General features: G+C 47.5%; 1 protein-coding gene across 2 annotated transcripts; it reads right to left on the reverse strand.

The window, feature by feature from the left end:
• Positions 1–2,265: 2,265 nt before the first annotated feature.
• Positions 2,266–16,490, reverse strand: SMIM11 (small integral membrane protein 11). Of its 2 annotated transcripts, none has more exons than XM_011950035.1 (4): positions 15,669–16,490; positions 12,349–12,459; positions 5,928–6,094; positions 2,266–2,767 (listed from the first exon to the last, which is right to left on the reverse strand). In XM_011950035.1, the coding sequence occupies exons 2-3, from the start codon at positions 12,358–12,360 to the stop codon at positions 5,930–5,932; spliced, it is 177 nt and encodes a 58-aa protein (XP_011805425.1). In that variant the 5' UTR covers positions 12,361–12,459; positions 15,669–16,490; the 3' UTR covers positions 2,266–2,767; positions 5,928–5,929. The 2 variants fall into 2 exon arrangements, with proteins under 2 accessions (XP_011805425.1, XP_011805424.1); XM_011950034.1 differs by having other exon boundaries at positions 16,273–16,390.
• Positions 16,491–19,012: the final 2,522 nt, after the last annotated feature.

Consider the following 19,012-nt stretch of genomic DNA (forward strand, 5'->3'; position numbering starts at 1 on the left):
CACCCAGCTAATATTTTTTTTTTATTTTTTTATTTTTTAGTAGAGACAAGGTTTCACCATGTTGGCCAGGCTGGTCTCAAACTCCGACCTCAGGTGATCCTCCTGCCTCAGCCTCCCAAAGTGCTGGGATTACAGGCATGAGCCACCACACCAGGCCAGGGTCTGCATTTTAAATGGTCTCTCCTGCTTTCTCACGTTTGAGAATCTATCCTCCTTTCTCTTCTCCTAGACTCTCCCCGGTCCATCCTCTGGCTTCACTCTGAAGGTCACAGATGAGACCTGCACGGGGGGGCACCCTCATGGTGTGATGGTGCATGTGTTTCCGGCAGTGGCGCAGGAGCTCTCCAATGTCAGGCCTGGGTACCTGCCATCTCTGCCTGTGGGGCCCGGCACAGAGCAGGGCACTAAGCAAACCTCTAGGAACATTTGTGTACTCAGCTTAGGGTGAGGGAGAGAACTCTAAAGATCCAGGCATCTGGAAGGCTTCGGGAATGAGACATTGACAGCTATGTTTCCCTATAGACAGAATTTGAAGAAAGCTTGGGCAGAGGCAACCCTTTTGAAAGAATCCCAGACTCTTTGAATTCTTTAGTTTCTGAGATTCCTCATGTACGTCTGGGTTATGTACGCACTTGTTAAACAGACTGTGAAACGGCTGAACCTCTTCCTCATGCCTGAGGTCATCACGAGGAGCATAACACCATCACATGCGGCATCCCATGTGGGACGCTGTGGCTGCTGCAGTGTCTGGCACATGAAGAGCACAGGGTGAGTGCTCAAGTCTGCTTCTCAAAGACCGTCCCTCTTGCTCAAAGGTATTTCTGCTGCTGACAGCCTTTCTTCCTTCCTGTTTCTAGTATGTTGTAAGCGTGAAAACCAAACAAATGTGTTCGGAATGTGTGAATGTGTGTAATATGATCAAGCAGGATGTGCATGAGGGACTCTGGGGCTCTCCGTGGGTGGAGAATGTGGATGTCGGCTTCTGGCCTTGCAACACATCTCAGGTCCTTTGTGTTTGTTCTCGGTCATGGTCCAGAGGGTTGCGGGATCGCTGTGGTCCAGGTGGGGTCCTGCTAGTGGGCTTTACCAGTCTCTACAACCAGCGGTGCATGCATCCGGCCAATAATTTAACATCAAACTTCACATCTACCGACTTCATGTACCTAAGAAGTGGAATGATAGCAAGAACTCCACCTTGAAAACCCCTAACCTCTGAGCCTTCAGAGACCGATTTGAATAATAACTCCATCTCCTGCGTGGCCTACCTTACTTCAGTTAAACTCCTTCTTTATTGAAAAAAAAAAAAAATCAAAAAAACTCAGAACATAAAAAACGAACAAAATCCCTTCAATTAGTGATTAATCATCTCCCCCTAGTGGTCGAAGAGTGTACAGGAAAAGCAACAAAGCAAAAACAAAACTCCCAAATGCTCTTCACAAAAAACCTATACCCAGCCTGGGCAGTGCAGCGTGACCCTTGTCTCAACTAAAAATAAAAAGATTAGCAGGGCCTAGTCCCAGCTCCTCGGGAGGCTGACGTGGGAAGATAGCTTGAGCTCAGGAGTTCGAGGCTGCAGTGAGCTATGATTGTTACCATTGCACTCCTACCTGGGGGACATAGCAAGACCTCATCTCCAAAATAACAAAAACAAACAACAGAAAAGCCGTGGGCACCGCTGGCATGATCAGTGGTTTAGTCCAGTCCTTACGTCATCTTCTACCTAATTTTCCAAGATGGCCAGATCTTCCACAAATTCCAAAGTGTAGCTTTAAATCCCAAAGCCTAGAAAAGCACTTGTCTTTAGCACATGAGTGTCTACTGGTCAGCAGATCCCCCGCCTCGGATTTCTGAGGCACACAGGTGGGCTCCCACGACTCCCCCCGGGGCCAGCTCACCTGGGCGCACACAGCCTCCCTCCACCCTAACAATGAAAACACTCTGAAACACTCTCACAGGGGCCTGGCACCGGTAGGAGGAAAAGAGGAGCAAGGAGGGTACGGAGGGCAGCCTATGAGGGGCCTGGGGTCGGGGGTAGCTGGCCGAGGCACCCAGTGCTGGGGACCCCACCTCCACAGCAGATGTTTCTGCACCACCTTGTCCTCTGTGGAAGCGTCTCACCTGGGAAGCCCCAGCTTGAGACGGTGGGGGAGGTGTGGGTTTACAAACCACCCCCCTTTACAACATGGGGTGGAGGGTGCTGTGTAAGAGAAAGAGAAAGAGATATACAATTTGACTTATTCCAAAGGCCATGACACCTTTTTTTAAAAAGGCATTTTATTTTAGTAAACAAAATACTGGTTCTTTTATTTATTTTTCTAATTTTAATTTTAATTTTTTTTTTTTTTTTTTTTGAGACGTAGTCTTGCTCTGTTGCCCAGGCTGGAGTGCAGTGGTGCGATCTAGGCTCACTGCAACCTCCACCTCCCGGGTTCAAGCAGTAGCTGGGATTACAGACGTGCACCACTACACCCGGCTAAGTTCTGTATTTTTAGTAGAGACGGGGTTTTACCATGTTGGCCAGGCTGGTCTCAGACTCCCGACCTCAGGCGATCCATTTGCCTTGGCCTCCCTAAGTGCTGGGGTTTCAGGTAAGAGCCAGCGTACCCGGCCAGGACTGGTTCTTGTAAAAACATGGACAAATTCACACTATTGTAAGTGCAAGGTCTAGGTTGGGAGTTTATCCTCTGACAATTTATTCAATAATTAAGTATTTCTTCTCTTTCTTCTCAGCTGGAATCCACTCACGCTGACATTTACATGCCAGAATCTAGAAGGGAAAACCAAAGGGATGAGTAGGAAATGTTTGATAAGAGTATACCTGAGGTTTACTGCTCAGCATAAAGACCTCTGATCAGCCATTTAAACTTAACAAGCGGACACCACTCAAGTCGATCGCTCAAGTCTATTTATTAACGAATGTATTTTTAGCATCACAGTTTCCCTTCCATCTGAAACACCCCACCCCCCTTTTATTTTTTACTTTTTTTTTAAAACAGAGTCTCTGTCACCCAGGCTGGAGTGCAGTGGCACAATCTCGGCTCACTGCAACCCCTGCTTCCCAGGTTCAAGTGATTCTCATGCCTCAGCCTCCCGAGTAACTGGGATTACCGGTGCGTGCCAGCACGCCCAGCTAATTTTTGTATTTTTAGTAGAGACAGCGTTCTGCCATGTTGGCCAGACTGGTCTCGAACTCCTGACCTCAAGTGATCCACCCGCCTCAGCCTCCCAAAGTGCTGGGATTACAGGCGTGAGCCACTGCACTCAACCTGAAAACCCTTTTAGTTTGAAGGAAGTCTCTAGTCTTTAAGAAGCTGCCAGCCTACAGAGGAAGACCAACTCCCTGAGTTGCTTCTAAGCCATCCAGCCCTGACTTAACTGCAGGTCTCTGGTGATGTTTATGCGCGGGACAACGACTTTATGATCTTCCATCTCATCTTTTCTTCTTTGATCAGTTTAGCACACAAAATGGGGATTGTCAGGAATATAAATTCAATCAGCAACATTTTAATCTAAACTGCCTTCCCTCACCCCTTTTAATTTCTCTCCTCCCCATCGTAATGCCTACTCCTAAATTTCAGTCAATAAAACACCTTTAAAAAAAAAAAGTAACTTCTTCTATCTAGCAAAAGCCTACAGTTCACTGAGGACCAGCAAGTGAGCAGATGCCAGAAGGGGTGAGTAATAGAGCGCGAAGCGTCCCTACGAGCTCACTTGCCTGTATTCGGGAAGGTAGTGCAGCGTGGGCTTGGCCGTGCTGATTGAATGCATTTGACCTGGGATCGATTTCTGATTCTGTTCTTCACCACGTACACTGAGCCATTCGTTCAATCTGAACATGCCTCACGGAGTCATCAGGGCTGAATAACACGGTTGTGCATGAAACGCTTAGCAAAGTCCCCAGCACAGAATAACCACTCGGCAGGTGTTGCTACTATTCCTCATCAGTAGGCCTTTAGCCTCAACAAGCCTGACAGCACTGCAAGGGTATTCCTACTGACAGAAGCATGGAATCTCAGAGTGGGCTGGGCTTGGGAGGCCACCTAGCCCAGTGGTTCCTACCTGTTGCTGAGAAGACAACTTAAGGATTATCTAAGGGGTTTTCAAAAGAGCAGAGGCTGGGCACAGTGGCTCACGCCTGTAACCTCAGCACTTCAGGAGGCTGCGGTGTAAGCATCGCTTGAGCCCAGGAGTACAAGAACAGCCTGGGCAACACAGCAAGACCCCTTCTCTACTAAAAATTATTTTAAAAACCTCGCCAGTGTGGTGGCATGCTCCTGTAGTCCTGGCTACTTGGGAGGCTGAGGTGGGAGGACTGCCTGAGCCCAGGAGGCTGAGGCTGCAGTGAGCCAAGATTGTGCCACTGCACCTCTCTAGCCTAGCTGACAGAGTAGGATCCCATATCTTAAAAACAACAACAAACAACCCAGACACCCAAACCTAACCAGAGCCATTATGGAACCTCTCTGGGCTGAAGCCTGGGAATCTTCATTTAAACAAACACCTGGGCAATTCTGATCATTAACCAGGTTTGGGAACCACTGACCTAGAACCCCACCACCACCACATTTCAATCCTTTTTTTTTTAGACAGGGTCTCACTCTGTCACTCAGGCTGGAGTGCAGTGGTGTGATCATGGCTCACTGCAGCCTTGAACTCCTGGGCTCAAGCCATCCTTCACCTCAGTCTCCCGAGTAGCTGAGACTACAGGCATGCGCCACCACACCCAATAAGCGTGAGGCTAAGTTTTTTTTTTTTTAAGTTTTTGTAGAGACAGGGTCTTACTATGTTGCCCAGGCTGGTCTTGAACTCATCGGCTCAAATGATCCTCCCACCTCTGCCTCCCAAAGCACTGGGATTACAGGCATGAGTCACCACACCTTGCTGAATCCTCTGATTTTTAAAGTACAGCACTCAACCTGCAAAGTGAAGAAACGGCATCAACACACTGGAATCAAGGTAATTGTGAATTGTCATGTGTTAAATCTGTAACAGGGGCTTAACAGTAACTTTCTGGTGCCTTGATGTATTGTAACTCCCCAAGTATGTTCTAAGCCCGCCAGTGTGTACTGTGATAGGCACTGGGTGACAATGATGACTGTACCCTCAAGCCTGGTGAGGAGGTCCTTGGGAAGAACCTAATAAGCAAGGCCAAAGGCCATGGTGGCACAGGAATGGCCTGCAGGGGGATGGGGAGTGGAGAGAAGCAGCAAATGAGGTCTGGGTTAAGACCAGACTGAGAAGGAATTTATTTGTCATACCATGGAGTCAGACTTTATCTTAAAGATAACAGGGTTTCTTAATCTTGGAATTTCAAATGACCTTTAAGATATGGGATCCTACTCTGTCACCTAGGCTAGAGTGGGACAGTGGCACAATCTCGGCTCACTGCAGCCTCAGCCTCCTGGGCTCAATCAATCCTCCCACCCCAGCCTCCCGAGTAGCTAGGACTACAAGAGCATGCCACCACACTGGCTAGATTTTTAAAACAATTTTTAGTAGAGAAGGGGTCTTGCTGTGTTTCCCAGGCTGGTCTTGTACTCCTGGACTCCTCACTTCTGCAAACTTCTCCCCACACACAAATGCAGAAGGTTTTAGCATGTGTGCTTCTCTGGGAAGGTCCACAGCTGTCATTAAGTCCTCAATTTTTAACCCAATACCTGTATAGAACCACTGCCACTGCAGGTTTTGAGAAGGATGAACTAATCCTCTGTGTGCCTTGGCTCAGCAGCACTCAGATCCCAGGACCAGGATCTGCACACCTGGCCCTTTATGGAGCAGTTCTACCTTAGAACAGGTGAGGCCACATGCCCCCACGCAGCCCTTCAGACCCGAAGGACAGGGAAGTCTCAGACCTCTCTCGTTCATTGGTCGGTCACCCCAACCCACTGGCCAGCTCCCACTTGCTAGGCCGGGTACTGTGGACTGACCTTCAGTTATCTTTTTTCTCTGATTGCTTCTTCCTTTCAGCCTCCAGTTTTTGTTGTTTTGCTTCCAACCTTTTTCTTTGGTATATTTTCACTCCAGCAAATGCCAGGCAGAGAATTAATGTTTTTGCCGCCAAGATATACAGCAGCAGGGGCACGTGCTCAAGAACCTTCAAGAAGAAAGAAGCCATGTTAACTAAATGTTTCATCACTGACATGGGAGGTTTCTTTTATGTTCCTTCAGTCAACAAATAATTACTTAGCACCTATTCTGCAACAGGCACGAGGATAGGGGGCTGGGGCTACATGGGAGACCAGGCAGAAAAGGTTTCTATCCACATGGGACCAACAGTCAAGTTACAGCTCTGCTCTTTGCTGCTTGCTTGCGACTGACTGGCTTCATGGAGGGGCTCACCGGTCATCTACAGGCGTGGTAACTCTAGTCTCTCACAGCTCAGCCGTGCAACCTGCTGATCACCCAGGCCCTTGCTTCTGAGGCAGCAGCCAGATCCAGTGAAAGGAGCTGGAGCCCGGAGGCCTGGGTTGCAGCTCTACTTTGCCACCGACTGACTGTGTGACCTGGGTCAGGCAATGAGCTCCTTTCTTTCTTGCTTTCTGAGCTCCTGCCCTTCATCTGCAAAGTGAGAGTGAATCAGACCTTGCTTCTGGAAACTGCAGCTTTAGTACTCTGGGATTTTCTTTTGCTTCTAGAGACTCATTAGCAATGGCAATTGACAGTAAAATAAAACACAACAGAAGTCAAAACATTAAAACATAGGTACTTCCTAACTGCTCTTGCAAACCCATTCACTAAAATAAAGTCTAGGGAAAAACTATGGATTTGAATTACTCACTCTTTGCACTAGTAGGTCTTTTTTTGTGAAATTCTACATATTGCAATAGTACCTCAAAGCAAATATTAGTTCCATACACATGGTTAGTATGACCTGAATGATAATTATGTACTTTTTGTGTGATTAAAAATTCCCTCCCAAACAGTGAAAAGGTATGCTTTGGTTGAGCAATCATTATTTTAGAGGACCAGGTAGGATTTTATCCCAATGAAATCCTTATTTCTGCCAATCACTTATTATATGAAATACCAATGAGATTCCACTACGGGGGATACATGTGCACCTCCGTCTTAGAGTCTAACCGAAGTTGATCTGAACCTAGTTAGTGCGTACAACATGCTCACAGAACCAGGGGGCTGGAAAGAACTTCCAAGGGGACCTAATCGACCCGCTGTTGATATGAGCAAGGAAAGGAGAGCTCCTGGAGGTGGAGCGGTTGAGGCGTCCCACAGCTCTCTCGTGAGGAGCCAGCTGGAAGGACATTCTAACCCCAGGGCCAGTCTCCCTTGCACTGAAGCCGGATTTTCAATAAACTGCAATTCATGAAATCACAATGTATGTAGATAAATATTCCTGATTGTATCGAAACTCTTTATGACTCAGAACTAGATGTGGATTTCACACTTAGAAGCTATAGCATCAGCTGCTGTAGACTGGGAACTCACGGCGTGCAAACTGCCTTATGCAGCTCTTTCCCTTCTGCCCTTAGCCACCTCCATAAGCAGATGGCTCGCCCTGACTGTGGGGGAGCTGAGAAAATGCAGAGGCGGGGAGGCCAGCAGTCAGCGAGGCAGGGCCCGACCCAGCTCCAAATGCTCCAAAGCCCAACTCTGTAGCATCACACTGTCCCGTACTATGTATGATTCATTCCTCACACCCATCCACTTCACATTTACAATCTGCAAATACACTCTGGCTCGGCTACTGAATTTTCCAGAGGCAACTGGACTCGCTACCTCTGAAATCATTTAACTGGTTATGTATGGATATTTCCAGAAGGGATATAGCATGATATGATAGAAATACAATGAAAATCATGGCAGGAGGCAGGGATGCAAATATTTAAATCATTTTAATTTTACTAAAACAGTAAGAACACAAGAACACTCAGTAATTAGCTAATAGTTTTCAACCATGAAATTGTTTTAACAGTAAAGAATAAGCACAACACATGCACTTCAGGAAGATCACTCTGGCATCAGCATAAAAGACTGAAAAAGTTCCGAAAGTGAAACTTTTCAACCTTTTATTCTGGTAAATATAAGTAGCTTTAAACATTGACTTCGTTTCCCGGCTCTTCTTCCCTCAGACCTAGGCTAATCCCATCCCTCCAGTAAACCCTGAAATCCTGTTTCCTTGAAGGTTCGCATTTTAGAGGTGAAGGTTTGGTGCCATGCCTACAAACCAGCTATGAAAAGAATGTTGTTGTATAAACTTCTTTTTGTTTACTGGGATTTTCCAGGCTACCTGACGCACTGACTCACACTGGGAAAAGCTACTCTCTTCCAGCTTTCTCAGTCTCTCTGAATAAACCAATGGGGCCCTATTATTATTATTATTTTTCTCAAGACGGAGTCTCGCTCTGTCACCCAGGCTGGAGTGCAATGGCACCATCTCGGCTCACTGCAACCTCCACCTCCTGGGTTCAAGCAATTCTCCTGCCTCAGCCTCCGGAGTAGCTGGGATTACAGGCACGTGCCACCACACCCGGCTAATTTTTTGTATATTTAGTAGAGACAGGATTTCACCATGTTGGCCAGGCTGCTCTCCAACTCCCGACCTCATGATCCGCCTGCCTCGGCCTCCCAAAGTGCTGGGATTACAGGTGTGAGCCAAGGCGCCTGGCCGGGGCCCTATTATTAATATAATGAAGACCACATTACTGCCCATAGCTATCTACAATCCAAATAGGAAATTAGCTTTAGCAATTGCAAGAATGTACTCTCTCATCCAGAGGTTAGAAAACGCGTGGAAATGGAAACCCATCAGCCAATGGACGCCGGTGGGAGGCTTCAGTGTTCACTTTGTTTTACAGGCAGTGGAGAGGCACGGCAAGAGGCAGAAGCGTGGACTGAGAACAATGCAGCACAAGGGCAGCAGGGGTCAAGAACATTCATAGGGTAAAGTGAAGGGGCTCCAGAGCCCCCTTCCTGCCCACTCTTAGGCACTAACCTTCAGTGGTATGAAACCCCTTCCTCCAATTTCCTTTTAACAAATCCCTTACATCTCTTGAAACATACAGACCTTCAGGGAGGAAAATGAATGCTGCCAGGGTAGACTGGATCTACATGAATTTTTTTTTTTTGAGACTCCAACCAGGCTGGAGTACTGTGGCATGATCACGGCTTCTCACAGCCTTGACCTCCCAGGTTCAAGCCATCCTCCCACCTCAGCATCCCAAGTAGATGGGACTACAGGTATATGACACCATGCCCAGCTAATTTTTTTCTGATTTTTTGTAGAGATGGGGTCCCACTATGTTGCCCAGGCTGGTGTTGAACTCCTGGGCTCATGTGATCTTCCCACCTCAGCCTCCCAAAGTGCTAGGATTACAGGGGTGAGCCACCGTGCCTGGCCTAGATCTACATTAACTTTTAAAAACAAAACCCTAATACCTGTGAAATGGGAATAACTAAGTGTTTTTTTTTTTTTTTTTGAGACAGAGTCTCGCTCTGTCACCCAGGCTGGAGTGCAGTGGTGTGATCTCGGCTCACTGCAAGCTCCGCTTCTCAGGTTTACGCCATTCTCCTGCCTCAGCTTCCCGAGTAGCTGGGACTACAGGCACCCGCCACCACGCCCGGCTAATTTTTTGTATTTTTTAGTAGAGATGGGGTTTCACCGTGTTAGCCAGGATAGTCTCAATCTCCTGACCTCGTGATCCGCCCGCCTCAGCCGGGAATAACTAAGTTTTTAAATAATGGGGCCACACTTGTTGTTAATGCACAGGTAGCATTGTAGACTGTCACTGCTGGCCATGGCCCACTGAGCAAGAGGGGGAAGCCCACCAGATGCACCGGGGGCTACCAAACCTTCTACCTTCTGTAGCTCTCTGCAATCAGGGCCATGTCTTTCTTTTTCTTTTGCGACAGGATCTCACTCTGTTGCCCAGGCTGGAGTGCAGGGGCATGATCTCGGCTCACTGCAACCTCTACTTCCCAGGCTCAAGCAATTCTCCAGCTTCAGCTTCCCTAGTAGCTGGGACTACAGGTACACACCTCCACGCCCAGCTAACCTTTGTATTTTTTTGTAGAGACAGGGTTTCGCCACATTGTCCAGGCTGGTCTCGAACTCCTGAGCTCAAAGTGATCTGCCTGCCTCGGCCTCCCAAAGTGCTGGGATTACAGGCATGAGCCACCGTGCCCAGCCTGGGGCCATTCCTTTCTAACACTACACAAGATGGGGCTGTGTTTAAACACGAAGCTGCTCCCTGGAAGCCACGGTGCAGAAGCTGGGAAAGTCTGGGCAGATTTTGTTCCTGATGGCGGAAAAAACTGTCACAAGCAAGACTGGCCTGAGTGGTCACGTGGGTTGGTGTCACTCCACAATTAAAGAGGAAAACTCCCCATGCATTGCGTTTGACCAGTGTGCACCAGCACCGCCTGGACCTTGTGAGAAGTGCAAATTCTCAGGCCCCAGCCAGATCTACCCAATCAGAAACTCTGGAGTCGGCTCGAAATCCTTGCCTTAACTAGTGCTCGGGGATGAGAAACAATACCTTGAGGCATTAGGTTTAATGCTTTGAACCTTAGCCCTTAGTACCAGTTACTGCCTCTCTCCTCTACTGACTTAGCCACTGCAGTGGGCGAATGGCCTCCCTAAACCTCGGCCCACACTGCTTTCCGCTCCTTCCCCTCTCCATCCTCTCACTGCCTCTTCTTTCCTTCCCAGCCTTTCCACTGTAAGCTCTGATCCTCAAGGCATTCTAAACAAACTCTCCCATATCTTCCAACCCTTCACAGAATACTCACTCTGCATCTTTAACTTACACCAGTTCCTGGGCCCTCAGCCCTCGTGCAGGGCCTGCCAAGCCCCTCGCCCCACAGAGCTGGGGAAGATGGGAAAGCTACCTTCCTGGCTCCCGGATCCTGCTTCCAGACCTTTCCAGTTTCTCCTTGCAGTAGAAAACCACTGGATGTTTTGAAGAAAATGCTTACAATAATTGAAAAAACACGTATAATAAGATCCTATGTATGAAAACACGCCACACATATATACAGAAAAAGTGAATATACCGAGATTGTTAATAGTAGCCATTTCTAGATGGTGAGACGATGTACAACTTTTGCTTGATTTTAGACTTTGCAAAGTGACTACGATAAACATTATTTTAGTGGCTACTCTCTTAAACAACCTCCACCTCACCTTATTGACTTCCGGGACTTACAATGACCTTCTCCTTTCTCTCGGTGAAACCTGATTGCTGACCTACTCCCTGGCTGCCCTTGAACTTCTGCTCCCACCAGTTGAATCTGATGTTTCACAGGGGTCAGGTGTGTTTACTCGCCAAGCAGTTTATTTAAGTTGTACTTGATGCTATGTTCCATAACTTATTTAAATATCACACTTGTGAAATATGACTGTGTAAAGCAAGAGTTTTTACGAAAACTAAATTGAATGCTTTGAAAGACTCAAGTTTGAGTTGGAAAAAAAAAATGCTGTTGGCAAGACAGCTGTAAAAGGTTAGGGAAGAGTGTGAAGCGCTGGAAAGATTTTGTGTGCGCATTGCTCATAAGATCTGAATCCACTGTCTTAGTCAATGCAGGCTCCTAGAGCAAAGGACCACAGACCGGGTGGCTTATTGAAGAGGTACTTGTCACCGTTCGGAAGGCTGAAGGCCTGAGGATCAGGGTGCAGTACAGGGGGTTCTAGTGGGGCCCTCTTCCAGACTGCCCACGGTTGGCTTCTTGTTGTACCCCCAACACGGCAGAAAGAGGGTAAGAGAGCGCTCTGGAGCCCTTTTAATACAGTCACTCTTCCAAACATTAGGGCTCCAGCCTCATCACCTAATTACCTCTTACAAGCTTCAACTCCAAATATCATCACACTGGGCACTATGGTTGCAACACATGTACTTGGAGAAACACAAATATTCAGTCCACTGCATCTACTTTAAAGAAACCAACATGGCCCGAGCGCGGTGGCTCACTCCTGTTATCCCAACACTCTGGGAGGCTCAAGCAGGAGGACGGCTTGAGTCCAGGAGTTCAAGACCAGCCTGGGCAACATAGTGGAGCCCTATCTCTACAAAAAAAAAAAAAAAAAAAAAAGGATGAAAAAAGAAAGCACAATGCAAAATTGCAGGTAAAGCTTTAAAGGTATAGTTTTTATAACAAAAGTGAGGAAGATTTGAAGTTAGTGAATGTACACTCAAAGAAAAGGCCTGGCCTTCTTCCAGAAGTCCAGTGAGTAAATGTACATTTACATTTTAACTTAAAATGAAACATAAATATTATGCTTTCACCTACTTTTTCTTTTTAATCAGTCTACTTATATAGAACTGTTATTCTGAATTTTCACAATCAGAAGGAAGAAAAAAACCCCAGGCCATAAATATTTAAAACTATACTCACCTTCCAGTTCATGGTAGACTGTGAATTCACTCCTGATCAACACAAACCCCCAACAGACAAGTACATGAGAGGCAGCTGGAAGGTCAAGTCCAAGGAGCTGTAAGGTCTGATCTGGGCAGGAAGAAACAGGACAATTTGGAGTTCCTAGGGCAGACCGCCTTAGAAAGATGTCTCTTTGATGGAGAGAGGGCATGTGAACAGAAAGCAAACTCCGCAGAGAGGTGGGCTCTGTCCTTGACAAGGGATTGAGAGACTGGTGGGAAGTGGATGGGCTGGGCGAGGGCCCAGATGGGACTGGCCCTTGCTGAGCAGAAAGCTCTCCTCAGCAGCTCTCTGTAGCCCCCAGCAGCACAGCACCTCTCCTGAGGGAACATGGGCTACCATCCCATTCATCTGTGGACCTAAGAGCCCAAGTCTAAAATCCGTCCCTCCACCTGTCTCCAGACCGAAACACAGCTCGTTTGGGAGTGAGTGTCTTTGTCAAGTCCTCTGAGTGTTAATTAAGTTGAATTTGGTTTTTTGAAGATTATCTGGGAGCAAGGGAATAAGGGATAGGGCAGAAAAACTGTCGGATGCAATTCAGGTGCACAATTCTCTCCAAAGCTTGAGGGAGACCTAGTAGAAGATGGGGAAGGCAGTGATATCAGAGAGGATGGTGAATTGTGAATTCCAGAGTTGCAGAATTGTTCTTTAGATTCTGATTTTTTAAATGACAGTACTTTGGTTCAGAGTGTTAATGACTTAGCCCAGGTCATATGCCACACCGTGGCATATGGAAGTAAGAAGGCAGGGCCGGCAGCCCAAGCCTTGGGATTCGCTCCAAGGCCTTGTAGGTCACTACTCTTAGAATATGACACGTACCCCAAGAAGACTTGAGTTCTGGATGAAGAACCTACACCCTCTGGTAAATGACTTCCCGCTGGGGCTTCAGTCCCACCTGTAAGTGAAGAAAGGTGTCAAGCAGATCGTGTTCAGTGCCCTTACGTTTTCTGAAATTCAGTGCTTTATAGCACAATAATCATAGCTTAACTTTTTTGTGTCAGACACAAAAAAGTGGCTAAAGTGCTTAGACGAGTTAAGGCATTTAGCTCTCACAACTACCCCATGAAACAGCTTACTGCCTCCACTTTAGAGAGGACATAAAATTTAAGTAACACATCAAGGGTCTCACAGGTTGGCCTGGGATTCGAACCCATCCAGTCTGGCTCCAGGGCTTTAACCTTGGCACTATCCTGACACAGGCAGAGAGCTTTGCATTCAAAAGTCAGGGAAACACTTCTCTTGAAATGTACTTACCGTCATAATTAAGAAAAGTGGCTGAAAATGTCAGAGGCCTTTAGAATGGGGATAAGATGAACTTCAGGCAAGATGTTTTTTTAAAAACTTTCAATTACAAAGATCTCCCATCTATTCAAGATTATAATATCTTGAAAACAAGCTAGCGGTTGGCACAAGGTAGCCAAGTTTTCCCCATGACTTCTTCAAAGTCAGATAAGGTAGCGATAGGAATTTAAATCGTAGCTCTGTTTAACTGTAATGATGGTGGCTGAACGTGCTCGTTACCTTCATGTGTAAATGGCCCACTTGTCTTTAAAGAGCAGCAGATTCTGACCTGCCCTAAAGAAATATGCTCCTAACATGCTATAACCTGTTGCTACAATTTTCGCTTTGAGTATCTCTAATAATCTTAGTGAATAGCTATGTTGTATATTAAAATGTTAAAGGTCTTATAAATTTTATTTTTACAATTTCGGCTTTAATTGAGTTGTATACAGATATAGTAGATGAGTCTGGCTGTTCCCCGAAAATGTTCTGAGACAAAACTGCATACCCAGTGAATTGATGTACGTAGAATATTGATTCCCCAAGTCAAGAACGAGAAATAGGTTCAACGATCTTACAGGAGGAAATGAATGAAAAAACATCCAGCGGTCTGGCCCTCTGGAAAACACGTGCTATGTTCACTAGCAGTGTGACCCTGGACAAGTCACTTGGCCTCTCTCAGCCTCAACTTGCCCGTCTGTAAATTCTCTTGCAGATTAGACTGTAAACACTAAGCACCATGGCCAACACACAGAAAGCACTGAATGTCAGCCATTCTTTTTATGTTAAATCTCTCTCCTTCCATGACCGGACATGCCAAGCTGAAGGATATAGGCTAGTGACATCCAGGGCAAAATGCAGTCATTCCAAGACAGCAGGGCAGGGAATAAAAATCAGTAGCCTGAGGACCAGGAGAACCAGAGATCTGAGCTCTACTCTTGGTGGTACCCATGGCGTGGCATATGACCTGGGGTAAGTCATTAACCCTCTGAACCAAAGTTTTTAAAAAATCAGAATCTAAAGAACAATTCTGCAACTCTGGAATTCACAATTCACCATCCTCTCTGATATCACAGAACCTGACTGCCAAAATATACTGGCAGCTGCCTCAACTTCATACCTGGAGTGATAAAATTCAAGCTCTTTAGGAAAGAAACATATTTAGAGTCAATCTGCAATAGCAGCAGAAGGGCTGTAGTGAGGTGGGAGTCAAGAGGGTGAACCACCCTGATCTGTCCTGCTCATTCCCACCCACTCCCTCTGAATTCCTTTTCCCCACCTCCCTTCAATTACATGCCCAAGCCAGCCATTTTCATTGAGCCTTTGGCAAATGAAAAGAAAAAAGCTAAAAGTATCAGTAAGCTATTTGCTCTGCTGCCATATGTACACCTGATGCAATATTAGAAAAGAGGCAGCTGGTATCTGAGGGTTGAACTGCAAAAGCCAACAAGGTGGGGACGTTTTTGAGGGGAATAAAATCTACGAAGTGCGGGAAATTTTTAACTTTCCCTGGAACTATCCACGATCTTAGCTTAAAACACAAAAGTAACAAGTGGCTTAGATACAACTCCAAATATTTCTATTTCCTTCACTGCAAAAATACCCTGTCTTCCTTTGTCAGGTTTCTCTTAGAAACAAAAAAGCTATTCGCTTATTTTGATTAGACTAACTAAAGCAATATGGATAATGTGTCGTCCACAATCTATTAATACTTTTTCTTCTTGGCACACCTAACAAATTCAAGGATCAGTCTACTGCTTGCTGTCTCCTTCCAGTCACTAATCATGCTGCGCCCTTTGTCTGAACTTTCTGAAGCTGTTCTCATTCCCGGTCTCTACCCTTTTCACCCAGCCCTTCACCCAATCATAAGGAGGGGTAGGTCCAGGGAGGGGGCTGCCAGGTGAACCTTGGGCATGACTTGGCCCTCTACACGGGGGCCTTGACCTTCAAGAAGCCAGCCCTGCCCGATCTCAGCTGCCCAGACTCCACAACTCAACATTTCAAGGATCCGCCAAGAAGCGATGACAGGTTCTGCGTCTCTCCCTGCTGGAAGCCCAGGCCCCAGAGGGCAACGTCGGTGCCTGTGCTCGCTGTGCAACCCTGGACGAATCGCTGAACCTCTCTGGGCCTCAGCTCCTCCTGGGTAACCCGGGGGCCAGTTCAGGGTCCTCTCCCCACTCCCCCCAACACTCAGGGTGCAACACTTGCCCCCCCCCACCCCCGCATCCCCCAAAGCGGAGGATGAGGGCCGGGGGCTGTCATCGCTTCCCCCACCATTCCAGAGGATTGCTCGTCCCCTAGACCCTCCGGAGACCAACACCGTAGCCTTGAACCAATCATGGGCCCCGCCCGAGCCACGTGCCAGCCGGAACACGCTGCTCAGCGGGTTGACGGCGCCCGACGGCTGGGTCCAGCTGGGGCGCCCCGCGGTGGGGCCTGGCGGCCTTCACCTTCCGGATGCCCGCCCCGGCGCGACCGGGCGCCCGCCGACTTTTGTCTAGGAGGGAAAACTCGAGCGCAGGGCCGGCCGAGAGATCGCAGCACCCCAAAGAGCTGTTGGAGTTTAGGTCACACCCTCCTACCCCGACGTCACACACTTACTGATCCCGGTGGCGGAGCCTTCCGCGCCAGGCCGCACACAAACCACGACTTCCACGGTCCTGCTGGGGAAAACTACACATCCCGAAATGCACCACTCCGTGCGCAGGCGCAATGGGCCAGTGTGGCCGACCTGGGGGCACTACTCCGTGCGCAGGGGCAGTGGCCCCGGGCAGCCGTCCTGGGGCGCGCCGCTCCGTGCGCAGGCGCAGTGAGCCCAGGCGGGCAGCCCGGGCCAGCAGCTCTCGGGCCTGTGGCTGGAGGCTGAAGTCCACGTAGGACCCGTTGGGGAGACGCTGGGGTGTGAATCGGATGCCTTTGTCAAAGCCTGACGGTGTGTTCTCGCTCTGAACTCACCTGAGCTGGAAGGTGAGTTGTTGCGGGACCCCTCCGCCTTCCGCTGTCTCGCATTACCTGGGTGTCTCCTCGCTGCTGTCTGCAGCTGAAGACACGTGGGTGCCCTTAAGAGGTTTCCAGATGCAGTGTTCGTCTTCTCTGACAAAGTGCATGCATTTTCCTTTGGGGTAACGGTATGGTGCCCCGGTACTAGGTTCCCAGATTTCTTCAGTCAACACGCTTAGTAAACGCGTGCAGAGTTTGAGCCCACTCAGTGCTAGCGCCATGGGAGGGCACAAACTAGGCACCCAATACAAGGAACGAGAGGAATGTGCAGGGAGTTACCACCATGTGCTCTGCTCCCCTTCTAAGGATGAGGAAACTGAGGCCAGGGGGGAGTAAGGTGGCTGGCAATAGAAAACGCGCGACTGGGCGTGGCAGAATTGAGATTCGAACCCAGGCAGTGTAACTCCAAATCCCATCAGGACTCTTTTTGTGGTTATGTTAGAATGGTAGAGGGTGTGGAGGAAAGAACAAACTGAGGGGTGGAGGGGTTGGTTCTGTTAAGGGAAGTGATCCTGGAGAACGTTACAAAAATAGCTTTGTTCTGAGCACTTAGTGGCTATTGCCTAAGTCTCATAACAGGGCTGTAAGGGAGGTGCTATAATGATAACCGTTTCACAAATGAGGAAATGGAGACACAAAGAGATTAAAGTAATTTTTCCGTGGTTTTAAAGGCCGCAAGTACCAGAGCTGGGACTTGACCCTGGGTAATCTGGGTCTAGATTCTATCAAATCAGCCACTATCCTGGGTTCCTTTTAAAATAACATCTGAACTATGCTTTACGAAATAAGTGATATTCCGGTCTATATGGAGCCAGTAGAACAGGCAGAAGGAACTCTAAAAGCAAGTGGGGTAGAAAAAAACAGCAAGTTGTTTGAAATGGCATTTTCAGTTGCTGGGTTGAAAGTGAAAAGCCCAGGTTAGGTGGGAGTGGATCCTAGAGTATCAATCTTGGCAGATGACTTCAACCACTAGATACCCAACATGCTTGGAGAGATTCAGCATTTCTCATTCCCCAAAAGTGAAGTTGGCTGATAACCCTCTATGTTATCACCTGTACTTTCAGTGATGATAATAAAATGTACTTAATTAGGAAAACCTTGAATTTTTTTTTTTTTTTTTTTTGAGATGGAGTTTCACTCTGTTGCCCAGGCTAGAGTGCAGTGGTATAGTCTCGGTTCACAGCAACCTCTACCTCCCAGGTTCAAGCAATTCTCCTGCCTCAGCCTCCCTATTAGCTGGGATTACAGGCACCTGCCAACACACCCAGCTAATTTTTGTATTTTTAGTAGAGATGGGGTTTCATCATGTTGGCCAGGCTGGTCTCAAACTCCTGACCTCAAGTGATCCACCCACCTTGGCCTCCCAAAGTGCTGGGATTACAGGCATGAGCTACTGCACCCCACCAGAAAAACCTCGATTTTGCTCTCCATGTGTAAGGATTGACTGAAATCATTAGCTATTGCCAGAGGGAAGAGGCCCAGCTCAACTTCCCTTTGTGCAAAGGTAACTGACTGGGGATGGGGCTTGAGCAGAGTCAAGGAAGTAGAAATGCATAAAAAGTGGTAAGGGGTTGGTCAGTGTGATCTGCGTTTGTTAATTGGCTCATATCTAGAGGAGAAGCAAACTTCTGCCTGTGATGGGGGGCAGTAAGTTAGAGCAAGGCACCCATCCAGCAAAGAGAGTTTGAATGTTTGCATTTCAAAGAGACAGTACAGTTCTGAATGGTAGAAGATTTACATCTCAAGGGAGAGAGAAAGGATTTATAATTGCAAACTTTCTAAAATAACTGCTTTAAGAGAGGGATCAGGAGACTATCTGCCTGTCACCAGGTTTTGGTTGGAACAAATGGTCAATTCTTCAGGCGGCGTTCACTTTTCTCGGGCAGGCACTTTAGCTTTCAGCTCTTAGAACCTATGCTAGCGTTTAAGTCTTAGTGTGTGGGAAGGTGGGCGAAATCATTTATGCCAAGAGTCTGTAGTTTTTATAGGGCATGGTTGGGCTGTAGTCAGGAATAGGGCTCAGAGGAGCTTGAAAATTTGGTTCAGGAGAGGGTCTTTGTCACCTGATGGAAACCTCGGTTTTCTGTCTAGATGCAGAGCAGAGGGCTGGGATTTAAAGCCTGATGGCTGCTCTGGCCTCTCTGAGATGGATGTTTCTGGGTGGGACAGCATTTCTGGGTTTCTGATCTGAGGAGGGAGGTCTCTTCCTACATCTGCTCTTGGAATATGGATAGTTTTCTCTAACACTACTGAATGCTTCAGGTGGCATAATTGCAAATCCGTTATTAGGAAGTAGATACCTTTTGTATATCTCACTCTGTAATTTTTTTTTTTTTTTTTT

The sequence above is a fragment of the Colobus angolensis genome, unplaced genomic scaffold (genome assembly GCF_000951035.1).
Source record: "Colobus angolensis palliatus isolate OR3802 unplaced genomic scaffold, Cang.pa_1.0 Scaffold300, whole genome shotgun sequence".
Classification (NCBI taxonomy): domain Eukaryota; kingdom Metazoa; phylum Chordata; class Mammalia; order Primates; family Cercopithecidae; genus Colobus; species Colobus angolensis.